This window comes from Epinephelus moara, chromosome 17, assembly GCF_006386435.1.
Source record: "Epinephelus moara isolate mb chromosome 17, YSFRI_EMoa_1.0, whole genome shotgun sequence".
Lineage (NCBI taxonomy): Eukaryota > Metazoa > Chordata > Actinopteri > Perciformes > Serranidae > Epinephelus > Epinephelus moara.
The window spans coordinates 13,458,359-13,485,019 of NC_065522.1; the positions used below are offsets into that span (position 1 = coordinate 13,458,359).

At 40.5% G+C, this 26,661-nt stretch overlaps 1 protein-coding gene across 13 annotated transcripts in view; it reads right to left on the reverse strand.

Moving 5' to 3' along the window:
* Positions 1-939: 939 nt before the first annotated feature.
* LOC126404725 (receptor-type tyrosine-protein phosphatase delta-like) overlaps positions 940-26,661 on the reverse strand; it is a 427,878-nt gene continuing 402,156 nt past the window's right edge. For 7 of the 13 annotated variants that reach the window (XM_050068106.1, XM_050068110.1, XM_050068108.1 and 4 more), the window contains 13 exons: positions 25,004-25,045; positions 24,345-24,442; positions 20,414-20,537; positions 17,255-17,430; positions 15,248-15,367; positions 14,990-15,144; positions 9,000-9,285; positions 7,796-7,974; positions 6,458-6,584; positions 6,091-6,216; positions 4,918-5,072; positions 4,575-4,710; positions 940-4,251 (listed from right to left, as the gene is read on the reverse strand). In XM_050068106.1, the coding sequence (XP_049924063.1) occupies positions 4,183-4,251; positions 4,575-4,710; positions 4,918-5,072; positions 6,091-6,216; positions 6,458-6,584; positions 7,796-7,974; positions 9,000-9,285; positions 14,990-15,144; positions 15,248-15,367; positions 17,255-17,430; positions 20,414-20,537; positions 24,345-24,442; positions 25,004-25,045 (1,793 nt within the window). In that variant the 3' untranslated portion in view covers positions 940-4,182. The remainder of the gene's footprint in view (positions 4,252-4,574; positions 4,711-4,917; positions 5,073-6,090; positions 6,217-6,457; positions 6,585-7,795; positions 7,975-8,999; positions 9,286-14,989; positions 15,145-15,247; positions 15,368-17,254; positions 17,431-20,413; positions 20,538-24,344; positions 24,443-25,003; positions 25,046-26,661) is intronic. The other 6 variants (XM_050068116.1, XM_050068117.1, XM_050068112.1 and 3 more) reach the window with 1 other exon arrangement.

Sequence of the window (26,661 nt, forward strand, 5' to 3'; positions counted from 1 at the left end):
GCTGAAGATGCTGTCATCTAGCAGTCGAGGGTTTAAACACAACACAAAATGAACCACTGCCACAAATCTTTGCATGTAAACTGTTAAAAATCAATAATATTTTTGCGAATTGATATAGTATCATAAAACATAATACCACAATACTCAAGTGTACGGATATTTTCTTGAACCTGCGGTAACACGTTGTGTCTGTCTGCAACACCTCCTGTGTAGATTTTACCTTTAATAGGAACTGGCACTACATTTTTAAATTTGTGTGTATTTATGTAAATATATGCATATACAATACACATGATATATATTTATATACAAATATGTATCACTTTATATTTGTATTTATATCATTATTTATTTAAAATACAACAATTTATAACTGTACAGCTTTGGCTGTAACTGAAGATGGCTCTTCTACCGGTATCGAATCCTGTCCATGTCTAGTCATAATGTTAAATAGTCCATTAACAGTAAATATGATTTTAGATTGGCCATTTATTGTAGCCTGACTTGAGGTTGCTGGTTTGACTGGTTTCATCCATACATAACAAATAAGAGGCAGGAACAAACAGCAACAGAAAAAAGTAGTGTTTAAGTAGTGCAATGCAATGGCACTGAATGCAATGCAATGTGGTTTTAATTCTGAGTTCCAACACTGCACCACTTTGTCGGTATGGCGAACAAAATCTGTGGTAAAAACAAGGCAGCCCTGAAAACATTGCACTTCATCTGTCAAAGGTTCCCCTGATGATTCATTGTGGCTGACATCAGTGACAGAAAAACCAGAGCGATGGAAATCTATTCAAATGTGGTGAGGCTCAATTTCCCCTTTCATGAGAGAACTGTGGATAATATGTTGGACCCAGACCAGTAGGGGGTAAAATAGCTCCATCAGTCTTTTCAAGTCAAAGTGAGGTGGAGGGAAACAAGTGAAACGCCGATGCATAACACTGACATTTTTTAATAGAATTAATTTATAACAAATGGAACTTGTGTCAGCAAAGAACTGATTTTCATACAGACTTCTTTCGCCACCAATGTAACCTAAGTAAGAAAATAAAAAGCACTCCTTTCATTCAGAAAAAGAAACAGTTTACGCTTACAACTAATCAGAGGTAATTGTATGATCTTTTTAACAAGCCATTTTTTTTTTTTTTACAATTTCATTATTTAATTTTCAGTCTATGCATCCAGACGAGAGATAGATAGAGAGAGCAGAGAACACAACGTTTATTTCTGTTAATGACACTCCAAGCTTGAATGGCAAAGCCACAAGAACAGATGGTTGGGGGACAGATTTTTCTGAAGTCATCTGCTGGAGTAACCATGGCATCATCAGAATGGATGCTCTTTTTCGCCACAAACTTTTTTTTTTTTTGTCTTTTTCAAGAGTTGATACCTTTTTTGTGTTATTTACATACACACAAAGTGAACGTTTAAGGAGATTTTTTTTTTTTTTATAGATGGGTTCAAGTAATATATTATTGGGTTTAGAATCAATAGGGCAGTGCATAGTACAAAGATAGAGAAAGTGCAAATCTTCCTACCAGGCCAGCTTCGGCCATTCTGCAATGTTTCACCCTGCATATGGAAAATCAATTTTTTAAAAACAAGGAAAAACTGAGATGAGAAAATAAACATCCGAGACTTGAACATAATGTAACGTTAGCCACCATGAGGTTAAATAATAGCACTTTTATATCTCAAAAATTATGACAAAAGTAATCAGTTAAGCAGTTGACAAAAGTAAAACACATAGCTGCTTGAGTTAACAAGGGAAAGAAAGCACCTGGAATGCACATCCACAAAGCCATCAAAGAGGGTATGGAGAAGTTAAAGATGCTGCTCAACACGAAGACTGAAACACAACCCAACTAAACCCCAGTCTCTAAGTGTAACGTCGTAAAAAAAGGAACACCGTTTAGGATTGTCAGGATAACAGAACTGAAATTTCGTTGCAGATTGTGTTTCTCTATATCTGCTCTCTGTAGTGACACACATGAAGTCTGGGATTCAAACCTAAGGCATGAAGAAGAAACCCTGCGGTGATGACCTGCGCATTAGGCATTCTTTTTGACCAAATCTATTTTTCGTTTGACAATTTTAAAATGACGCCATGGTGACAGTTGGTGAAAAGCTCATGACTGTAATGTTTGGGCCTTCATCCTGTTTAGTTCTGAGAGCAGTATTCTGCAATCTCATCCCTGTCTCTATGTCTGGAAATGTTAAATATATGTTTTGTAACTACTGTGTATTGTTGACTGTTTTCTGCCGAGGTCAGTGATATATAAACAGTTGTATTCTAATTCACTCAGCCACAATAAGGCCACTGAAAATGAAAAATATGAGTTTTGAAATGTTCTTATTTGCATATATAATCTCATCGTGTGACAAATGAATACTAAAGGTAAATAAACTATACAGTTACATTTATACTAAATGCCTAGGTTACTCAAAGGATACATTAATATGTTAAATGAAACATTATAAAAACAGGCATAAATATAAGGCACTCTAAATGCAAAATGAAAAAAGAAATGTCATTACCATTGAACGCTTTAAAGAACCACAAGAAAGTGACGTCTTTGTACCTTGCCCTATTGTGTGGAGCGGTGATTGCGGCTGTGTGACCCCTCTGCCTCTAATTACAGACTGTAGGAGAGCTTGGAAAAAAATGCACCAGTGATGCTGTGACTGGCACCTGACATTCCCACTCCCACACCTCAGTTGCGGGGGGAACAACAATGTCATGAGTGAATGACATATCCACATAAAACCCTATCTAAAAACACACATATTTATTGCACAAGAAAAGATGCACTGAATCAGAATACAATTTTGTCCTACTGATGTGCATTCCAGTGAAAAATCTCATTTCATTTCCCCCATAGCACACGACTCTCAATTTGGAAGCTTTCATAGATGATCCATATTTCATATACTTTTTACTCATAAATTATGTACTTTATCAATATATAGAGAATGTTATATTTATGCTTTAATATATATTTCACATATATTTGACAATCTGTACCATATATCTATATATTCATATATCTTATCCAATTCATCAGGTTCTCTCTTGTCATCCTTCTAACATGGAAGAACTAAGATAATCGGTAGCAGCAACTTCATACTTTGCTCATCCCTGTTGATTCCACAAAGCCCCAGTTTATCTTATGGGAGTAATTAAGGTACCATGTATGTGATCATGGACAGAAACAAAACCAAAGAGAAAAATCAAGACCCGAAAATAACTCTTGAACAAACTTACATTTTGGTAGTGTGAATTCTGTTCCGTGCACCAAGTGCAACAAAATGAGGGAAAAATAAAAACAAAATAATAATAAAAAAAAACAAAACAAGCAAAGAGATCCTCTGCAAAATAGCACATACGTCAGAACAGTTCTACAGCTTTAAAAAAAAATAACATTTACGTAAATACGTTTTATCACTTTTTTTCCCAAGCGATAAATTTGTGTAAAAAAAGGAAATTCACACAGTTCAAAAAAAGCACATCAGCTGTATAATAAAGTACTAAAAAACTAAATCAATAATTTTTATTTATTTCATAGATCATTTGAGCTTTACCCTCTCCCAAAATTTAGATGATGAACATTGCGACAGGAAAGGGGTATTTATTCATTATTACTTTAAGTCTGTCCTGCTGTTGTGGACCAAGCATTGTCTTCTTTTTCGATGGGTTGTCTGTGTGTACTTGATTGTGAAACAGATTTTTTTTTCTTTACAATGTGCATCAAGTTTTTTCCCCCCCGCAATTCTGTGTGCCTCCAATGCCTCTCGTAATGGTTCATAATCACTGATGCATTTCTGACGATGTCATTATTGTTCATTTACTTTTTTGTTGTGTTGGTTTCATTCAGTTTTATGAGCCCCAAAATGAATCCTTGAAGCAAAAGAAAAGGTAATTCCGTACGATGCTTCAACAGTCAGGATTCCCTCGCTTTGTTTCAAGGCGAGGTTTTATCGGGGTTGGGAAATACTTGGTCCTCCGGGAATCATCTTTTTCATTTTTTGACAAGTCATGTCACACATCCAACACTTAATGAGTTGTTAGCAAGGAGTTAAGGAGTACTTTCTCAAGCAGGAATTTATGGCTCAGAAGAGAGGCTCACTGGGTTTTCTTTCCAAAGGGCCCTCTGCTTTTTTCTTCCAATACTGGGTCTTTTACGTTGCATAGTGATCAAAGCTTCCCAGGTACTCCAAGCCAGCTCTGTAGCAGAACTGGTATTGATCCTGGAAACAAAGAAGAAAGGACTTAAGTTCACACACCCTCTCTCTAAGGGATCTTAGGATAGCAAATCCTCTGTACCATTTTTGGTACATTTTGCTTTCATCAGGACTATTGTTATAACTGGATACTAGATTTACATTACATTTGTTAGCTTCCTTTTCCATTGAACCAAAACATTTTTTTGTATTCCAAAGATGCCAAGTAAAATATTGATGAGATGAATTTACAGTGGAAAGCAGAGAAGACTCCCACAGAATGGTTCAGATACTGAATTAATCATCGCTTGCTGTTTCCTTTGCAAATATAGTAGGAAAAAACACCTCACCTCTGTCTGCACCATAGCTGGTCTCTGTGTCCGTAACATTTTCACTGTCTGAAAGATGTCTACTACGCCCTCATATCTCATTCGTTCCAAGACGATGCTGAGGGTGATGAAAACTCCAGTTCTACCAACACCCGCGCTGTGTGAGAGAAGGCAGAGAGGTCAGCAGTGAGGCCAGAGAAACCAGACAAATACAGAGGAAGTCATATCAAACAATGAACCATTATGCTAACTGAGTATTTCTGTAAATATTTATTATTTGCAACGTGAGAGATATTTGCGCTCAGTTTCATTTTCTACAAATTGGAAGGGATGGCTTGCTGGGTTACACTGGCTGAACACTTACCTACAGTGGACAGAGATAGGCCCATCTTGGCCGAACTGCTCTTTTGTTTTATGTACTTGGCCAATGAAATCGATAAAGCCCTCTCCTGATTTTGGCACTCCTTGTTCAGGCCAGTCTGTGAACTGAAACTGCCTTACTGTTCGTGACTGTCCATCCTGGGAACAGAAGGTGGGAAGACAGAGAGAGAATGTACAGACCCGGCTCTTCAGATGCAACAACAGTCAGAAATATGGGCAAAAATGGCAAAGAATAACTGAAGTGAAACTAGGAAGCCAATCTGCGGTGTTTCACACATAGCCAACCCATGGTAGTTCATTCCATGACCATCTCCGTCATAATGATCCACAGCTTTGTGTGTTTTACAGTGGGAGAGAGCATTTTAGAAAAAATCTAGCACAAACACCAAGTTTAAAGCATCAGAGAAAATGTTTTGTTGTTAAAGATGCCTGTCATTTTACCTGAATGTATTAAACATGAACACTGAAGATGCTAATTCCTTTGATGTACTACCCTCGACAGGGTGCTTGGAGAATTGACTTTGAGGGTGTGCATTACTTAAGTGATATTGTATCCCCTTGATAAGGAGAGCAATCCCATTGACGAGACAGTGTAACATGCACTACAAAGGAGGGAGCCTGCGCAATTTATCTGCGTAAGCCTTTGATGGAATTAAAAACTCTGGCAGCTCGCTGCTGCCGGCACCACATTTGTTTTTACACTTTGACATGTGTCATCATTCCCACAAATATATGCTTATGTTACACTTAAGGCCATAGTTTGGTATAAACAAATACTTGATACAATGCCAAAAATTTGAGCTAATGACTAGTGCAATGTTAAAGCTGGTGCTCATGAGCGTTCACCATCCAGCATGTTCAATCATTAAGATCTTCATTCCTGGTAAATAAAATCATGTGATTAAGAAATTGCGTAATGGGATTTCAGAAATTATAATAGTCAGTTGTGTGTGTGTGTGTGTTTTTTTCCTAAATTCTTTACAACAGTGACCCACAGTTAAAGTACAGATGCATTCAGTGTCTTCAATGACCCATGGTTAGCTCATCATCCAGACTCTGAAAAACAATTAACCTGACCAAACTCTAAACAGTAACAATGAATTTAGACCTATGGTTTGATCTTTAAACTTTGTTCTGTGTAACAGTGTCTGCTTACCCTGGCATCAGTCACTTTGAACTCTCTCAGTATATACTGGGGCATGTTATACTCGGCCATGGGGTCCACCACAAAGTACTGGTATCTGGCCGACCTCTCTGCTGGCCAGTACTGGTGGCATTTTTCCTGTAGGGAGCGAAAATAGAATACCACAGTAAGCCACAGCATTCTCCTCATACACTAAGTTCATTGTGTTCATTCCCAGAATTTTTTCAAATCATACTGTTGGAAAGCATTTGTTCTCACGGCTGTATCTATGTATGGTATTTCTTATAAGCGGTGTTGTAACATGCGCTTTTGTGTTCTGTGGCTAGAATATGGAGGTTAATGTGCCAAAAAAATGGGAAGAAAATCAGCGTATGCATACCCTGCCCATTTCTCTAAGCTTGGTGAGCATAACGACAATAGTAGAGTTGTGCTCCCAGAGCATTCTCCAGAAGTCCTCTGTGGTCTCTGCCAGTGGTCCCTGTGTGGCAATATAGGCTTTCTGTTGCCTGTGGAAATGCATTAATCACAGGATGGAAAAGGTGTGAGTTAATCAGTAAAAAAATAATGCATTAAAGCTTTCACTGTGAATGGTCTGAAGATGCTTAAAGAGCCTAATTTGTGATGACTGGCTAATACCTGGCAATGGGTCTTGTCTTGTAGAACACCCATTCTTGAGAATTGGGATAAATCATGCCCTACCAAAAAAATACCCTTAAAAGATAACTTATCAACACACTAATTCTGTTTCCGGGATAAAAATATTATTTCTAAAGGATTTATGGATATGAAGTAAATATGATTTATAAAATATTTTGATCTGCTTTCATTTTTTTTTAACTTCCAAACTTCCCAGAAAACATCCTTGTCCCAAACAAGAATTCACAACTTCAAACAATTCAAAAATGTGTCACAAGCCTTCAATATATAAAACTAACAGTACGTACTGATAATATTGGTGTAAAAATGTACTGCGACAATCATCTTTCTTTCACAATGTATTTTTTGTGAAAATGTTGTCCCTTTAAAGATGTTTCCCAGATTTTCATCAGCTCCGTCAGATTTCTACAAAAACATAATTTGACCAGGCATAAAAGGGTATAGCTATATCCGAAGGACTCCTTTCTTACTTCTTGGTTTCTGGGAAGGCAGGAATGCTGTTCAAGTGCTTGTGAGCTTTGTATTTTTTGATGAATTAATTTCAAAACATTGCTATCAGGTGTGTCTCAACCATATCAGCTCAACTCTGTAGCCCTTCTAATTCAAAACTAAATAAGAATCATGGTTAAGAAAATAAGTAATTTGATTAGCATTGAGAACTTTTAGCACCTTTGAAAAATAAAATGGCTATTCACTACAGCCTTTGTGAAATTAATAAATCTATAACTTTGTTAACTCTGTAAGTTGTCAACTCTGTCAGATCTTACCTCTAACATCCATCATGTATGCTATTCAAGAAAACTGAAATCACTGGGAGGTTGAACCATTACAAGGTTTAATACTCAATACTTTGATCTTCTAAAATGTATTCCCATAGCCCAATTGAGGAGTAAAATAAAAAGGTTTTGTCCCACTTCTCAAGAATGAGTGATAAATTTGCTGGCTCTTAGATTTCAAAAATGTAGTTGCTTCTATGAAATGCTGAGCCATTTTCGTGTCCAATGAATTTATATACTGGTCATCTGATCGGCAATAGATGTCAGAGCACATTGGCACTTACCTGTACCCATCAATGAAACTGGCATTGATGTAGTCAGAGCCCTCAACTCCTCGAATGGGCTGAAGACACACTCGTGTGGACTCGTATGGCATTATGTTAACAAGGCGATTCTTGAACTTGTTGCAGGGGAGATTGGCACTGATGAATCGTGATGTATGGGCTTTAGTGTTAGCTAAACGCTGCATCGAGACAGAGAAAAAGAAATATCTTTGAGCCCTGACATTCTGGTGTTTCTTAATTTCCCTGGTGACTGACTGTGTTTGACATTAAAGGTGGATTGTACATAATAAAGATCTGAGTGCTATGAACAATCGCACACCTTTGGATTCTTGCCAACTCTCATGAGAGAAGGGAAGAATACAAAATAATCTGCTGCACATAGTGGGTGATGAAATCTACACTATAATGGCTGAGAGAGTACCGTGGTTATATACTATTTTGCGTAACCATGAAGTACGGAAACAACATCAGAGTGATTACTATCACGGCTTGCCTTTGCAGGGAAAAAAATAGCATGTTATGATGAAAAGACAGGGGGAATGGATACCCGAGCGAGCCTGGAGTGGACAGAAGTGCAGTGTAATCTAACCTGTTTATCATCTCTTAGTGAAATCAACATCCATCACAGAGCAAGGAAGTAGATGCGTGACAAGCAAGGCAATGCCATGCGTACAGCATCGCCACAGACTGCAAAGGGCTGGATAAGGATGGTTGAGCCTCTCATTGTAAATGCAGAGTATATTGCATATAGTCCCTCATGCAGCTGTTCTGTGGTGGGAAAACCTGAGTTTGGCGTTTTCATGTAAACCAAGACCCCTGTTAACCAAGGAAGGGGAGCTATGGGAAGGGGAAACCAGAGAAGGAGAATTTATCCAATGCTGGGTTGCACAAGGGAGTCGACTAACTGGAATAAAGAGGAAACCACAGGCCCCATACTGTCTAGCGGGCCTAATGGGAACTGGAAAAGAGTTGGAGAGTTGTACCAAGAGTGGCCAATCAATGACACAGGGGCTTGCATGTGACTAGGAATAAGGGCGCCAATGGGATGCCTGTAAATTCTTGCCACATATGGCAAGTTGTTGGTGTAAAACTTGAGGTCAGGTGAGATGTGCTGTAGGAATTTAAAGCTAAGACACTGCTCATTAATAGTAATCTCTGACCCCAAAAATGACCCAATGCTTTTGGCTCAGTAAACTCTTTGTACCTTGAACTCAAGTTCCATGCCGGTGACATTCTCTCCACCTTCTATTTGCGTCAGTTTCTGGATGTAGGCGTATAGGTTTCTGGCGGGCACTTCGGTGGTGCCGCAGTTGACGGCCTCTTGCAGCGCGTCATGTATGAAGACATACTGGTCCTCTGTCTGCACCATGTAGTTGCGCTGGGCACGCATTAGTGTTACGTGCCCATAGATGTCCACAGTCTTCTCGTGCTTGATACGCTCCATCATGGCATCAATCACGATGAAGCAACCTGTGCGTCCCACCCCAGCACTGTAGAAGACAATGAAGAAAGAATGTTAATGGATAGTAGTCTCAGTTGCAGCTATATAAGAAAAGTAAGGTTGAATACATACATTATGGAAAAATTATGTGAATGTCTCTGATGTGACATGTTTGAGGTTCTAGATCATAACTTCTACAAATTAGGGGAAGTCTTTTCTCAACATTTACAAGTGTTTGAAGAACTCCCTTTCTCCCAGCGATGAGGCCCAAAGGTAAACTCTCCGCGCCAAGTTTGCCACTGTAGGATGGACCATTTGGCTTGGAGTGTAATTAAATCTGAAGTGGCACTGTGTGGAGAAGAGGGCTTGGCAGTCACAGCCTTCAGCGGGCTCACTGCTGGCTTTGCAATCTAGTCTCTCCCCTCTGGACCCCACCTGTGCTCTCCAATCCATCAGGACTAATCACTTATGCAACGGCAACATTTAACCTTTATCTCATGGTTCCGAAAAGTGCCACTACAACAAATGCACAGAGAAATGTGGATACGCAGACGCAATTTTGAGGGTATGATTTTTTGAGGGCTTCGCTAATGTGCCGGGCAACTTCTGAGAAGTGCAGCTGACTTCAATTAATGCCATTAGATTAGCACAGTGCACCCAAATAATGTAAGAGCTTTACAAGAGGCACTGAAAGGCAGGTCTCTTCATTAAGATTCACATCGTTACATTAGTGTGTAAAAATGCATGAGTGAAAAAAGCACTCTGACAGAGGGGAAATGTTTTACGGTTTGTCTTTGACCTCTTCTCACAGACCAGCTTGAAACATACTGTACAAATGTAGCCCCCTTCTGCAGACTGCTGACAAATTTAAAACACTCACCCCTGCACATTACATGTTTTAATAGCGCATGCCTCAGCACAGAGGATGTTTTCTGATGACAATTTATTTACCATGGGGCAACATGGTGGTGTTAAATCTTGTTCGTTAACTCTCCTCCCACCTCCTGCAAAGCACGGCATTGACAAGACAGCACCTTGCACTTGGCACTCCAAAGTAAATAGGTTATTCAATCCATTAAGCTGACATGCCTACGAGGTGTGAGCCATGCTCTCGTGCCTCCTCCTTCTGATGGAGCATTTGTTTTTCATTTGCTCTGAGGAGCGGGGAAAGGTTTGAGAAGGAAAACTCAAGAGGGAGTAAAGTTAGTCCCCGGGGGACAAGTCTGGTTAATGTGCCATGCTGCACTGGAACTGTGCTGCGACTGGAATAAAGACACGTATGGGAGTCATTGGCTTTAACAAATGATCTGATGATCACTTTCAAAATGGCTGACATTGGCTGAATGAACTTTTTTCCCCCTTTTTTAATTTTTTTTTTTTTTTTTTTTTTTAAATAAAACTCTCCACAGCTCTAGGGCGATTACAAAATGTGCATGCAAGTCAAAGAAAGAATCAGGCTGCAAAGAAATGCGAAAGTGTCTCAGGGATATTTGAAGAATGAATCACTTCCAGGTCTGAGAACACCTCAGTCCTTGGGCAAGGGATGCAGAAACTAGAGGAGATTTCTCCCTTTACCCCAGCTGTTTCCAATCTGAAAACATTTTGCAGTGCAGACCTGAATGTGGGAGAGTGATGACCTGTGAGAGAGTAAGTGACAGAGTGACAGCACTGAGCTGGAGAGACGGAGACAGGGGAAGATGAGGAATGGGGGAGGGCGGTGCGGAGACAGAAGGTGGAGTTGTGTTATGCAGGGAGAGATGCTGCCAGTTATCTTAAAGTTGTGTAGTTAGTTTTCTAAAAGACTGCGCAGCAGGAATATATATTAAGCACATTTTTTCCCTAAATGTAAGACCAGGAAATGCTTGGAACATATGCAATATTCCTTTATTGACAAGTGTGTGTGTGTGTGGTAGGGTGAGGTGGTGCAGAAAGCCGTCGGTACATTTGGCAGTTGAAGGGGAGCTGGCGGACTGACTGCACTAATGACCTGACACTGCCTTTTCAGCCAGTCAAGACCAGCTGCTTTGGACGTCGACACACATTAAGTGTCAGACTAATATGCTTTCCAGGAGTTTAGGGAATAGGGGATGGGAGAGAGTGCGCAGTTTAAAATACAGCTGCAATGAGTCCCGAGAAGATAAAGCATGAGCAGCAGTGAAAGCAATTACATATGTATTGTTACCAAATCTCTTGCCGTCAGCTAACCTGTCACCATTTCCCCACACTGCCTATTGAACACGCACACATGAACTCAGACTCACCAGGATCACCTCATTGCAGTTAATGGAGTCAATAATAATTTCAGTCCTTGAATACTTTTCAAAATGTGGAAAGTAAATCAAAAAGGTCATTCAGTTTCAACTTGGGGATATGGAATTTTGTTCTGTCAGACAGGCTTTGCCCACTAACTGATTCTTGTCTGTTGTGACAGGCCAACATCAGTAGGACTGTTCGCTTTGCATGAAACTATGCCATGATGACAGCGAGGTGGAGTTTTGCAATAGTACTCGTGAGTGGTCCCTTTCCTTCCCTGTATTAGAATCACTAAAAACAGGTAAATACACAGCTTCTGTTATAGCTAGCGCTTTAGTTGTTTGCATGTGCCATTTGTAACCGTCACAGTTTAGCTAGGTAGACTACATTCTGCATTATGTGCTGGCTGCCACAGTAATACAGAGAAAGGAAAGACGACAGGATGAAAATGCAGCCAGGTTGTCAGTTCAATGTTCAGTTTAAATCTGAGGGTTGTTCTATCAAAAGTTTCCATTCGGAGTCACTGGTTGAGGCCAGTGCTCTCCATGACATTCAATCATGACCTTTTGACCTCCTCCGTCACCTCACAACGCATGGGTAGCCCTTTAGCTAGAACAGCAAAACGGTCCCTGACCTGTGGGTTAGTGAAAACAGCAGGAACTCTGAAAGCAGGATATATGCTGTAATGTCCCTGGGAGGCAGATTTAGACATACTGTGTTTTCACCTTATGTTGGAGAAAAGCAGTGGAAACACTTCAGTGCATTTTGCTCATTATTGTTAGAAATGCCTGTGGCGGAGCCATGCATGAAACCTGTAAATACTGTAGAATGTTAAGGGGACCTTTTGTGCTTTTCCTTATTTTTTTGTATAAATAATGTTACAATGTCAGAACATGGCCAAAGTATCAAATGATGAGGTAAACGTAAATGAAAGTAACCCCTGTGATTTCTCTGTTTCCAATATTTCTGTAAGGCATGCTACTGCATGTGTTTACATTATGTAGCCTACACTGCTACATGTAGCTACATGCTAACGTCGGGGAAACATAATCTTGGTTGCTGATGTTGTCGATTTCTTCCCCATTTTGGATCACATTACTGCTGGAAATGTTGATGTAAGGATTTTGGTTTAGATGCCTTTATTAGTGATTTTTCACAATAGACAGTTAGCCACCCTCTGTTGCTGCATCCGATTCGGAAGTTCTCAGTTCATTAAATGGCCATTATCTGGTTTTTAGCCCCGTAGATATCGATTAGAGGGTGCCTGCAATATTACTATTAGGTTCAAAGGCCATTATCAGCTAATTGAATGTCCGTTTCATATCGAACGTTGTGAAACGGTTGTTTTTATCATGGCATCCAACTTTATGAAATGGTCGCAATTTGTTAGGTTTTACTTTCATTAAGTGTAGCAGGGAAAACTACATGGTTAGGTTTAGGAAGATAAACCATGGTAAGTCTGCTAAAACGTCCATCTCTGGTCGAAACAAGTCGATGCTGATTTTTGGTTTCAGGTGGGACACAAACCCCACTCTCCTGGGCGAAAGTCCTGTGTTTCTTAAACCCATCTATCACCCCTCCCTCCTGCACGTTTTACACAGACTGCATGCTCTTTATACTAAGTCACCTGACTTCCTCCTTCGCTTTCGTCATAATTATTATGGCCACAAGATGTCACCACCTATTAGTAAACGTAAATGACCATTTAATGGTCTGATAATGGCCTCCTGAGCCTAATAGTAGGTGTGGCAGGCCCCCTCTAACAAATATCCTTGACGCTTATAACCACAAATGACGCAGTCATTTTATTGCCTGATGACAGTCGAAGTGGCTGATTATAGTCATTCTCCCACTTGCAATGACGGTGCAGAGATGCCAAGAGTGCAGATACAGAAGAAACATTAAATCATGTAAACATGTTCCAGTAGAAACCTAAAATACAAGCATGAACCTGAAAATGAGCATAATCGCTCCCCTAAAGACGTAGTGTGTAAAAATGTGTGTAAAAATCTTGTCGAGTCTTGTGGTGTCTATGTGGAGGAATACAGATACTGTAAAATGACTGGGTGGTTATATCTCAGGATCAGTGTGTCCTTAAGTAGTCAGGAGATAATGACAATTATGATAAATGGCCATTTTGCTAATTAGTAATTTACAGAGAATGGAAGCAGCGTGCGGTTTCTTTTAAACAGTTCTAACTTCATACGCCACCAGTGAGAAAAACAAATCCAGAGCCCTTGATTGTGTATTTTTTATGTCTTTATGGTCTTTGCATCAGGGCCCCTCAGCATGTACGTACATAGTAAGCTGCAATTTTTGGTGCACCAACTAATTAATCAACTGCTTAAGAGACTGTACGATGTTGTTAATTATAGGGAACAAAGTCTTCTTTTTTTTCTTTCAACTCTTGTTTAGTGCTTTTTGCATGTGCATAAACAGTTTTGGCTTATACACTGCAAAATATCTTTATCTGCATTATATCTCTGCTTAACAATAAAACACTCCTAATTTGCAAGCATGTAGATAGAAGAGATGGCTCTGTTTAAAATTGTGGTCAAACATGAAGTGAAGAAATGCCTCTGAAAGGATTTGGAGCTTGGAAAGGACTGCATCTGATAGAGAGCCAGAGGAATTAAAAACTCCCATCTGCAGAGTGACATTAATTCCTGCATTCTGCTTCATTGTAAAAAGTCAGGATTTTCAATTTGAAGCGATTCGGCAACTAGCTCTAATTAACTTCAGCATGTGGTAATTCTAATTCTTCAGTAATCCCCCTTGCCTTTTTGTCACTTTCTGACACAAGTTTGTATCTATTACACTCACTATGGCTGTTTCTTCATTTTTACTGTCTCTTTTCCCCCTTCAGTCACTTGCTTTCTCTGTGCAGAGCCTCTGATGACTTCCTGAGTTGAGAGGAGCCAGAAGTCTGTGTTATATTCCTGTGCCTCTCTGTTGGGAGTCTGGCCGCTTATGTAGCTGAGGGAAGTGAAGTTGGCGTGAAAGTGAAAGTTATTTGTTTCAGATGCAATAACCCAGGGGATAAGCCGAGGACTTGTGGGCTGCTGATGTGCGACATGTTAGTGGTGTAGCAAGGAACGCGACAGGTCTGCGTGTGCTCGTGTGTCAGTGAGTGGGAGGAGATGTTTGAGTTTGCTGAGGGCAATGACACTAGTACTCTTTGTGCTGTGATGTTGAAAACACCTTCAGATTTAAAGTGCCTCCTGTGAAAGCTAGTAGGCTGATTTGTTTGGGCTTACGGTGGGCAGCAGTTTACTCCCTGTCAAATATTCGACTTTTAGCAAACATTTTTCGTCTGATTCATGTCTGCTGTCTTTTAAAAATCTCTATCAGTACGCAGAATGATTCAGATATGAAGCTCTAAATAACCATGAATCTATTGTATGCTGTCATATGTATTCATATATTCATTACAGCAAATGGAGAGACCAAAATCGATTTCATGCTTCGGAATGTTTTTGTGAAACCATGTTGTTTCTTACCTGCAGTGTACCACCATGGGCCCTGCATCTGGAGGATTGCAAGCTTTCACCCGTCTCAGGAAGGCCAGGAACGGAGTGGGGTGCTCCGGTACCCCGTGGTCTGGCCAGGCCGTGAACTGAAACTGCCTCACCTCTCTCTTCTCACTGGAGCCATTCTGCATTTTGGAGGTGGAGGAAGGTTAGTGAGTAACACAGCTCACACCAAGTACTTGACAGATGCTGCGGGATCAAGGACAACAAAATCTAAGTGTTCCTTACTTTAAAAAGTGCAAATGTCCTGACACAGTATGTGGCCAGCTCTACTGTGTCTAGTAGTGTCACTTGGATGAGGCCGTATGTCTCTGTCCCTCTTGTAGGCCAATATTGGTCACATTTCACCTGCAGTGGAGAGAAACATCACATTAAACAAGGTCTGGGTAGGAGTATATGAACACTGTCTGCCCTGTAGCTGTAACAGATTAGTCTTGACGCATTTCTGTAATTTTTAAATACCATCATCCATTTGGGGCATATTTACTGAGTACGAATGCTCATTTTCAACAGTGCCCTGCTTCACATTCACACGAGTCAAATAATGGTTAAATGAATGTCCAAATTCCACTCATTCCTGCTGACTAGGTTTGATTTCATAATCAATTAAATGGCCTGAGATATTTGTATAGAGCCGACGGAGCTATTAATTGTCCTGACATACTCTATAATTACAAAGGTAACCACAGTTTCCAATCATATCAGTGGCTCAGCTTTATTGCCATTCGAGTGTACAGCTTTGTATCCCAGTTAACGGCCAATAAAAAACTGTTCCATTATAGTGTTACTGCTTAGCTGACAAAGGGAAGCACATACTGGTGTTGGGGAGGAAATAACTGGGTTCCAATTCACTTGTTTTTCTTCTTATTGTCCAATAGACCTGATGTAGTTTTAGCAGTATGTTGAACACAATCGAAATGTCATCATGCTCAACAAATGGTGGCCTGGTGGTCTATGGCTGTTAAGATATACGACAAGTGGACACCAGTTGTGCCACTGGAATAGTCAGATATCTTAAAATGTTTACTATCCGCCCATTTCCTAAGCAGCTGTTATAAGATTGACACCAGCAGCAATGAAGCTATTGTGACACCAGGAGAAATGAATTGATTCATAATAGCATTTACTTGCAAATACTCAAGCTTTAGATATGCAGAACATACATACAAAGACAGCTTGAGTGCTTCCCAGCGAATGATACGACTGATTAATATGAAAGACAGGAGCTGTTGGCAGCAACAAAAGCACATTATGCACTACAAATGTCAAACAACATAATAGTATGGAAGCGTCAGGGTGGGGGTTGTCTCGCAGGAATCCTTTACGGCAGAGCCAAGAAGCACTCTTATATCACAAAGCATCTGTAGAGTGAAACGGACACCTGACAGCATGGAGCGCATTTAATTGAGGAATTATGCATTTCACAGTGCCTGTAATGTTGAATATCAGCCAAAGGAGCGTATTTGCTTTGCAGATTGTACAGATACTGCTCTGTGGATTGAGTCAGCGCCCCTGTTAACACTACACCAGGCTCTTAGAAAAGGCATACAAGTGTGAAGGTCAGTAGCTTATGGAGCCTGTGCGAGCTTTATGTGCTCAGTCAAACACTGTAAGATGTGCAAGACAGAGAGACAAAGTGCCTTTTGACCATGTCAGTCTTACAGGAGGAGTGAGTGCATACAGCTCTGCGATGTGGCTTTTTAGGCTGAGCCTTTTAATCACTGATTGTAATCCAGTGCCTTCAGCAGTGCTGGGCTAATGAAGGGAGCCATGCCACTAATCAGTCAGGACTAAACAACAACAGAAAGTGTTGTTGTAAAGAAAGGATTGAGGATATCGGTGGATAACAGGATGGAACTTGGCTTTGCCTGGAGAATTAATACGACAGCATCTAGGGAGGGCCAGAGAACAACACACTGTACACAGGAGAAAAAGGACTTCAAAATGACTGTCACTGAAAGAGGGTGATCTGAGTTGGAAGAATCTATTGTGCAAATTTTGATGTCAAAACCAGACTGGAAAAATGATGTAATTGGCTTTGAAATTGCATTTATTTTTGTTTTAGTCAATAACTTGCTTGACTATGCTCTGACTGTTAAATCATTGGTTATATTTATGAGCATTCCAAAGCTTAAAATAAAACACTCTTGCTCCTTTCATTTCATTTGAATATGACTTGGAGAGATGGAGAGCGCTGCAGTGAAATATGGCAGCATCTGTATTTGTGTCTCTTACCCTGGACCTCTCCTCCAGTTTTGTCATCATGACGATGATTGCACTCCTCTGCTCCCAGATCATCCTCCAGAATTCACCAAACGTCTCTGGCAGAGATCCTTGGGTGGCAATGTAGGCATTCTGCTTCCTGTAGCCATCGATGTAATTGGCATTGATATAATCACTTCCAGGGATACCTAGAGGGGAAAAAAAGATGAGGTGTGAGCTATGCTTGATTCATAAGAGTACAGGGGTATTTAGATGGTGGTTGTTGGAAACAATTCAACTTTGTTTGCGGAAAAGACAACAGATGTCACAAAGTAGTATTTGCTGCTTCCTAATGTGGTCCAAGTCTTGATTTTCCCTGCAGTTATTTGAGGTAACGTCAGATTCTCCGGCAGATGAAACCACATCAGGCTAGCCTCTGTTTCCTAAAATGAAGTCAGTTAAGCCAGTGTTTCTGTATTAAATTTAAAAATAGCATAAAACAGTGACATTTGGAACCAGTGTTACAGTCCATGAGGATTTGTATTTGCTATCAACAACACTTTTAAATCCGCAGCTTTTGTGTCCCTCTTCCATATCTGCAACTGACTTGCAGATAAAGCCTGGTCTGTAAAAGTCTATCACCTCACATGGAGAAAAACAAACCAACAAAAAACTAGCAAAACAATTTCCCCCCCTCCTCCCGTCCTCACTCCTCACTCCTCCTTCCCTTTTGCTTATATTAAATGAAAGGCACAGCAGCCTTTTCGAATCCAGGCGAAAGAGACAGAGCTGACAGCTAGTCAATGCTTCAGGACTGGCAGTTTAGGGGCTTCGTGCACACATGGTCGACCAAGATAAGTCTCATCTGCATGGACGCCACGTATCAGAGGATCCCCTCACTCCAACTGCTCCCCCTCCCCCTCTCTCCCCCAGACTCCCTTTTACTCCCAGGTAACTTATTCAACAGAAAAAGGAAAGAAAATGGAATATGAACACATTCAAAGACCAGCCCACATATTTTTTTTTTTTCCAACTGTCCCCCGCCCTCTCTTTTGCTGTTGAAGTTGTCCACATAGCCAGACGGCTGTACATTTCCGTGATGGACAAGGGATAAATGCAATTAAGCCCAGTGCGTTTTCAAATTGAAAAGAAAAAGCAAGAAGAGACATTACTGTGGTTTAATGAGAATGCGGCAAGTTGTTTAATGCACATTTGCAAATGGATTTTGCCTTTGTGCTTTCTGTCACTCAGGATTTGTATAAATTCTACCATTTTCTCTGTCAATATGCTTATTGAGAAATAAACATTGCTCCAGTGTTGTTCAGCACTCAGTAGCCCTCGTAGGAAAGCAAAGGAATCTCAAGGGAAACAGAGAGATTTTAGCCTACAACATTGTAATGGTGATAAAGATGATTCTGAGTTGCGGGAATATATACATGTTTAGACATTGTGGATTTGTGAGCAGATGACCACACACACACAAATTCTGACACTCTTACCATACAGTAGATTAATGAAGATGTCACATTACATGTTGATTACATTTTATTCACAAATGGCCTCTTTGTAGAATAACAGTAGGCTTGTGACAGCTCCCACACTAAATATAGATCAATGGAAAAAAGATTGAGCTCTTGCTTAACTTTAATGTTCTAAAAAGAACATCGAATTGATGGAAATTGGAGGTAACATGGGATTTACAGGGATCATGCTAAGAAAAACTGATACATACTTATTGAAATTAGAAACTGTACGGTTTTGGCAAATGAAGGGTGGACAAAGTTTTTGGGGGATTAACTTTGAATTCCAGTTTAATCCTGCTAAGCGCATGTTTTGTACGGTCAGGCATCTTGGCAAGAGGTGCCTCGTCAGTCGTTGAAAGTACAGCGAATTCAGCGATGTCACGACAGTTAAAGTCCACAAATGTACTCAAGCATCTGAGCGCCTGTATTCTGAAGATTCTGCTGATCCATCCCCACATCAATAAATTCTGAAAGTAGCCGTCTTCAAATTCTGATGTCAAATCCCAAATCCCTTTTTATTCAAAGAACTCAATCAAAGTAAACAATAGACGCATTGCTTGCCAAAAGGCTTTAAGCTTTAGAAGGAAAAGAGGAAGTCCCTCATGTCCCCCTGGCTGAGAACTACTCGCTTGCTACAGCACAAAGGCTCCAATGTGGTTGTGCAGATGTGTTTATACGCCCGGCTAATGGAGTTCCATCAACACTCAAGCTGTGTGTTGTTTCTGAGAGACTGCAAAAAGGGCTCTTTGAGTCTTTATCTATCTGTTTTTGTCACAATAGCCATTTACGTCTTTGTTTATTTTCCTTCGCCCTCCATGGGAGCAGCTCAATGGAAATGGTTAATTAATAGCTGTGTGCGTATGTGCAATTGTGTTTAATCCAATAAACTGGTGAAGGAGCCAGCACTTAACTAGCCATTTCAAAATGGCCTTTCATTCCTTAGAAGCTGTGCTGTACAGTGCAGCACTTTTTAAATGTGCCAGAGACTTACTGGACTGGTTCAAGTTAGGTTTGTGATGGGCTCAAGTGAAATAATGCACTCACATCTTGAGTGAGTCCTGTCCATGTAATGTTACAAGCGATGCTTCGTTGATTGTGTCACTCTGGCTAATGTATTCTTAGCACTTCATTTGTCTTGTGTCTAGCTGTGAGTTTTGTTTGTCAGTTTCAACCCATAACAAATGGGCAAGTGTGTATTTTTGTGTTATTTGAATAGGCACATACCCACAATTAAGCTATGTAATGTATATTTCAAATAATAATGTACTCTGCTGTCTAATTATCTTCCGATGTACTTATTGTTCTTGTTTCAAGGTATAAATTATGATCAAGGAACATGCCATGGCTTCACAAAAAGCAAGTGGGAGGCATTATGAAAACATTACCTCACATCAAGTTAGAGAAACTTAAATCTCTCAGTAAAGGTGCTTGTTTAATCTGGTCTGAATCCTTTCCTCAGTATTTTTAAGGAAAGTTGCCAGTTTCTAAAGCCACCTCTTTCTCTGCACCTGAGGCATGAAAGTGAATAAGTAGCCTGACGTGCTTGTGTAGGAATATAATTTAAAAGTGCAGCGTGGTTGCGCTCCTGAGGTCTCAAAGATACAGTTGTACTGGCTGCCTGTGGAATCGATACAGCAGTTAGGAGGGAAGATGTTGGTGGGCGGCATACCGTCAATAGCAGAGAGCAAGACTCTGGAGTGGTCGTAGGCAATCACGTTGGCATATCTGTTCTTTGGTTTGTTGACCTCCAGGTTGGAGTGCTCCCATGTGAACTGCTGGCCAGGGTCGATGGACTGTGAAGAAGAAAATCTGTCATTACAATGGAATATTATTAAATGTTCACATGAAATAGTATATAACAGTGTATTGCTAAGATTGCATTTAACTGTATGGCTATTGACCATGAGGTGTTTGCAAAAGATCAATATCAGAAATCTTACTGAAATATCACCACAGAGCAACTGAAAATGAAGATGCTGTGTTGTATTGCTTACATCTCTTTAAGAGTGTACTTGCATCTCAAGGCCACACATAGCCTTGTATGTCTTCACAGGTTTACCAGTCCCTTGTTTTTCCAAGGCTAAGAGGAAGGCAGTTTATAAAAGTGAAAGCTCTGATGATTTCAGTCTTTTGCCTCTGATGTTTCCTTTTTGTCCCACAGTCTTTTTCTCTACACCGATGACACGTGTGGCTGAAAATATTCATTTGTATTAATGCTATGCATAGCATTGATTTCTTGTGTTGCTGTTAGACATGTGTGCACAACAATGATGCAGAAATGTTGTAAAATATTGATAAAGTGCTGCTTCATCTCTGGCCCTTCGGCATGAAAGAGTTTGTCTGGCATGAATATTGTTTCCCCTCAAGGTCAAATAATATTTAAGACTGGCCATTTTAAGCTCATGATTCCGTCCAAGTGCAGAGGACTAACACACACTGCATTAACAAGGGCAGGAAAAGCATGAACAAGCAAGAATTCCTAGCCATGCCGGTGAAAAGCTGAAAAAGTTGAGACCATGATATAAAGGTACTTAAGGTTACTGAGTCCAAAGGAAATGATTGTTCTCTGACTGAAAGCTGATTTAGTCCGTGAATAGTCCAACCCAGACTTTTATTCTTCTCAGTTAATTTAAGTAGAGTCTATTCTGGCCAAAGAAAATGGGGTGTCAACAGACACTGGAATCTAAGTTGACACTTTAAGTCTGCAAAGCTTAAATTAAAAGTGGAGGAGAGCATTTTGTGGATGGAAGTTTGGATTAAAAAGTGGATAGCTGCCTATTATGAACAATGTGAAGTACGCGTTGTCTTTGGCGTGAAATAACCACGACATATAAATGATTAGATTTAAGAAAAGATACATTCTGAATCGGTCACAAAGGAAAAGCTTGTGTTCCGCTGGCTTTCCTCATTTGATTAGTAGAACTTTACGGCACATGCTAGAATACCACACCTGAGACTAGTTCAGCAGAATTTGCTATCCAAGCCCTCTTTCAGCTTTGTAAAGCAGAGATTGATAAGGCTCCCTCATCACCAATAAATGAACTATAAAATATAATATCACAAAGGGAAAATACAAAGACATGAAAGATGGCATTCCATTTCACATTACAGGGGAAATATTGTGCTTGTGTTTTTAATGACCGCAGACTGCTTTTATGACTCCATCTCCACTGAAAGTAGAAACCCAAGAGCAACAGGACACGCAACAACCACCAGTCACATTAGTGCACTGACCTTGCTTGTAATCTAGAGACAGATCTGAATGTGATCACACTTTTATGACTTCTTTTGGGTAATTTATGGGAGCAATAAATGCATAAAGATAAGCTCAATTATTCATTTTTAATGATGGCAAACTTTATAATACCACTATGACCATGGAAGCAGATACATTAAGAGGTATTTAAAAGCACATGAGCTCAATGTGAATACAATAATACATTTTAGCACTGACTTCTTTATCTGCACAAATCACTTAAAGCAGCAATATGCGGGGGACAAAACCACTGGCTAAGCCTGATATTTTATCAAAATAGGTTGAAACAGTGGGCTGCAACATTGCTCATAATAAAAATCTTTATTTCATTGTGCTTGCAAAATTGCTTTCCACTGCTCTCGAATAAGCACTATGAAATTGGAATTCAGTGTACTTAAGCTGCAGTAATGATTGGGCAGCTTGGCAGCCACCCATATAGTGACCTCATAGATTCTGGAGCCGTTGCAGGACCCGCAGAGAGAAATGGGCAGAGAAAGGGTGACCATTCCTATCGCGCACAATGCCCCTGAACAGACCTCTTGCTCGCATAGTTTTTCTGACTCCGTGAGTATTCGGCAAACGGTAGTTCATCTACAATGCAAAGCCAAAATATAAGAATAACTTACATTGTCTTACTCAAGCTCATGGGGTTTGAGGGGACTGTTCATTTGGAGGTCTAATCAAACGACCCAAAAATATCACCATTGTTCCACGATGCATTTTTATTCTGATAGTGGCCGTACATTCCAGAGTGATGCTGAAGTTTAAGTGTAGATGTGATGATCTGGCTGGACAATTGTAAGTGAATTGTAGCCTTTAAAATCTCCATTATCTAGTAGTACATTCGTCACTCCCATTGGCATAGCAGTAAAGCATTAGTTTTCTCAAGGATATAGAATACTGAATATCCTTCTATATATGTATTTGCAGTATGTTTACTCCATCTAACACATTCGTATTGTGGGGTGCAGTGCTGCCTTTGATTTTTAGTCCTATTAATTTAATTGGTTGCTTATAATATTGCACAGGGTGATAAAAAATATGAAGTTAGACAGCATTGGGATTGTTATCCAGATTGGATGCAACTTCATACATGTGCTATTTTTAGCGTGATAACATGCTGATATCCAATACAGTGCCTGATGTCACCTTTAAATAGTAAAAATGATGTCATTTAAATGTGCTTTCTCAGTGCAGATATCTCTGTTTTGATATCTTGTGGCTGTCACACTGCTGTTTTTCATGGTTTAGTTATATAGGCCTTTTTCCACATTTTTGACTTGCTTTAAAACAGAAAGCATAGGTGTTATTTATAACATTAATGGTGGCCTTTTTCATCCAGGTTTCTCAGTAAATCATTAGTGAGCCAGCAGGGCCCTGGAACTGGAAATGGAGTGCAGCCATTATTAATGTTAATAATTAGGCTACACCTGTGCGTTTCCTGCTATGACATGTCAAAATGCCTGCTGAGAAAAGGCAGACTGACTGATTTGACATCTCCGGTGAAGATATTTCTCATGAAAGCATTTCCCAACTTTATACTGCACTGTTTGGCAGTCATCCACCAATTGTTGACATGCTTGAGCGACTGTGTTGTTGGCATGGGTATGCAATAAAAGGATTGGGACTTGAAAATATTACTAAAAGTGTGGGTGTTGACTGAATTGAATTCGGGCTTTGCCCAATGATTGTATATGACGATGGACGGCGTGACAACTCCCCTAAAGTGAAACCAAAACATTTCGATTGCCCCCTGGTGGTTGTCTGGGCCAAACTAAAAATTGGAAGTACACATCACGTACAGTTTGTTTTCCCTCAAAGATGGGTTTAAGTCATTTTTAGGTAGTTCTTATCACGCTGATTTGTGTCCAAGTGTTTCATTTTTCTGAAGCTTGGTTTTATTGAGTTATCTGATGCTATAAAAAGGGGGTGTGACATCAGGAGTGACAGCTGTGTGTGTCAGTCAGTGTGCTCCGGATTATTGGCACTGCTCGCGATTGGGTAGGATAGGTTTATGAATGGTAACTTGATAGTGTGGCTCCAATTGCTACCGAGCAGACTGTAGCTCCAAATGACATCAGCAGCACAAGATGGCAGCACCCAAATCCAGGATATTTTGGTTTCATTATTGTACAGTGGGAGGAAGTGGAGACGTGTCATCCATCCTTATATACAGCCCTGTCTGGTTTTGCCCACCACACTTATAGAGCTGGTAATTTAAGCACCTGGTGCATGCTCCTATGTAACACTCTACAAGTTGTATTTTTGTCTTTATGCCGCTCCACTCTTGCTACAACATTTATAACAATTGTCGAATCAACCTTGGGACTTCCCTGACACTTACCTCATATTCTTGTGAAAACTTGAGGTTGTCGTTGGCTTTCAGGCGCTCTAGATGATCCGCCAGGTCCATAATTGGGATTGGAGGGTGGCTAGCCATACCTGTCAATCAGATGGACTGAAGGTCAGCCAGCAGTCTTTTAAGAGGGCATCACCCAAGCACAAGCCAACAGTGAATCATTAGATAAGCAGCATGTGTGTTTAACAGGGGGAATGGAAGAGTGGATCTTGTTAGGCTAGTTTGTTCACTCAAAGCAGTGGCCATGCTCATAAAGAGAATATGGACACAGAAGCCAATGAGAAGTCACCGAGCACAACTTGCCCCACTGGGACTCTCCCTATTGAGAGAGAAAAACGTTATTCACACGGAAAGCTGCGGTGGATAGTTAGCATGACAGTAAGACACAGACACAAACAAACATCCCAAAAGACAAACAAAAAACATTCAAAATGTTAGGCCAGATGTTGATGTCTGCTTTGAGTGATGACAAGTTTTCAGGCTGTCATTTCAAACTCCGCCTCCTGTGATGACGTAGCATTAACACCAGGTGGATTAGATGTGAATGGGAATACAAGACTAGGCAGAAAAAAGATAAAGAAGGGAATTAAAGCTAAAAAAACAAAAACAAAACCATGTCAAATGCATAATCGAGACCAACTAACTTGACAAATGGAGGTTACTGGGGTGACTGGACGCACCTGAACCTGTGGAGGAAACGGCGGTGTAATTAAATACATTGCAGATGTCATTAGCAATGTGATGACTACTTTCTTTAACAAACAGAAGGTAAAAAATTGAAATGTGACAAGAAGTAGTTGAATGATTTATGTGTATTCTAAATGGGACATTCATTAGTAACATACAGATCATCATGCTAGAAGCTGGGCTATGCCACCATGCTTATTTCATGGAAATAAGAAAGCGCACAGAGAATAAAAATCCTAGCAGCACGAATCAAAGTTGAGCAACCAAAGGATATTATTTGACATTCACGTTAACCTGAGGATGCTGACATGGTGATATACCACTTGCATAGTCTGCAGTTAAGTGCACTTGACTTTGACTATGTAGAACTGACATTGTTGAATATAGGTGGTAGTCGCGGTGTGTCATCAGCATATTCAAGAGGTGTAGGGAAACAATCAAACATGTAGGGTTTGAACAGCACTGATGCTCACTGAGACACATTTTTGTACATGCTTTCAAAGCCCAGCCTGTGGCCAGAGATCTGCAACTTGAGAATTCAGGTGCCATTTTGACACACCAGATGCATGACATTCACTCTCTCTCCACCGAGGTGATGTTTCATTTTGGTTGCCGGCACAAGTGGGCATTAGCTAATGGAAGCTGTGCCTCGTTTTCCCACCCACTCTCACGTCTCTGAAAGACGGTAAAGGGTGTTTCTATTGCAGCCCACTACTCAAAATCCATTTCCACCACTGGGGGACAATGAAAGTACCATTTCCAACACGCTGTCGCTCAAACATCAAGCATCCTTAAGATGAAAATGTCCATTGAGGGGTAAAGAGGTGGAAGAAAGGCTCGAGAGAGTAGGGGAGAGAGGTGGTCTAATGTAGGAGTGCTTCAGGACTTGAGAGAAAGTGGTCACGTGGCTGGGGGGGGGGGATGTTTGGTCCTTTTTGAGCAGCGAGAGAGCCAAGCTCTCAGAAAGGCTGTTGGGGGAAAAAAACTGATGGCTTGAGAGGCGAGTGAAATAGTGGGAGGATGGTTGAGATCACTCTGAGCCAAAAGGAAAAATACCCCTCTGCCAGGTTGAAACAGCCAGTAATGGTCCTAACATCATTGAAGAGCTTTCATAAATATGCATAATCTTTTTTCAAAAATGAGCCTGCAGGGATAATTCATCCTCCTTTCATACGAGCTGACCTGAAAAATATGGCTTTGATATTACTACATTATTGGCAGTCTCTGAACACCTGTCCCCAAAGCAGTCGGTGCCAGAGGAACTCAAACGGCAGTTAAATGTGTCTGTCTCGGTTGGCACAGGGGCAAAGATGCATACCTCCTTTCTGGGTGATAAATGGACTGTGACTCCCATCATTCCCCCAGGCGAGAAAAGGCCACACGACTGGGCCAATGCACGACCACGGACCACCACTCACCTCAGCACTAAAGGTCAGATCGAGTAAACACTAGTGTTTACAGCTTGCCACCACTCTCTCCTTGCTGTCCATACGCATACAAAGTGGAACACAGAGAGCCATGACACATTTCGTATTTCCCTCACCTTCCACAATGCTGCGTCCTGTCTCCTAGCAGCAGGATACCATCCAAACAGGACTGTGCTATTCTGAGTAAG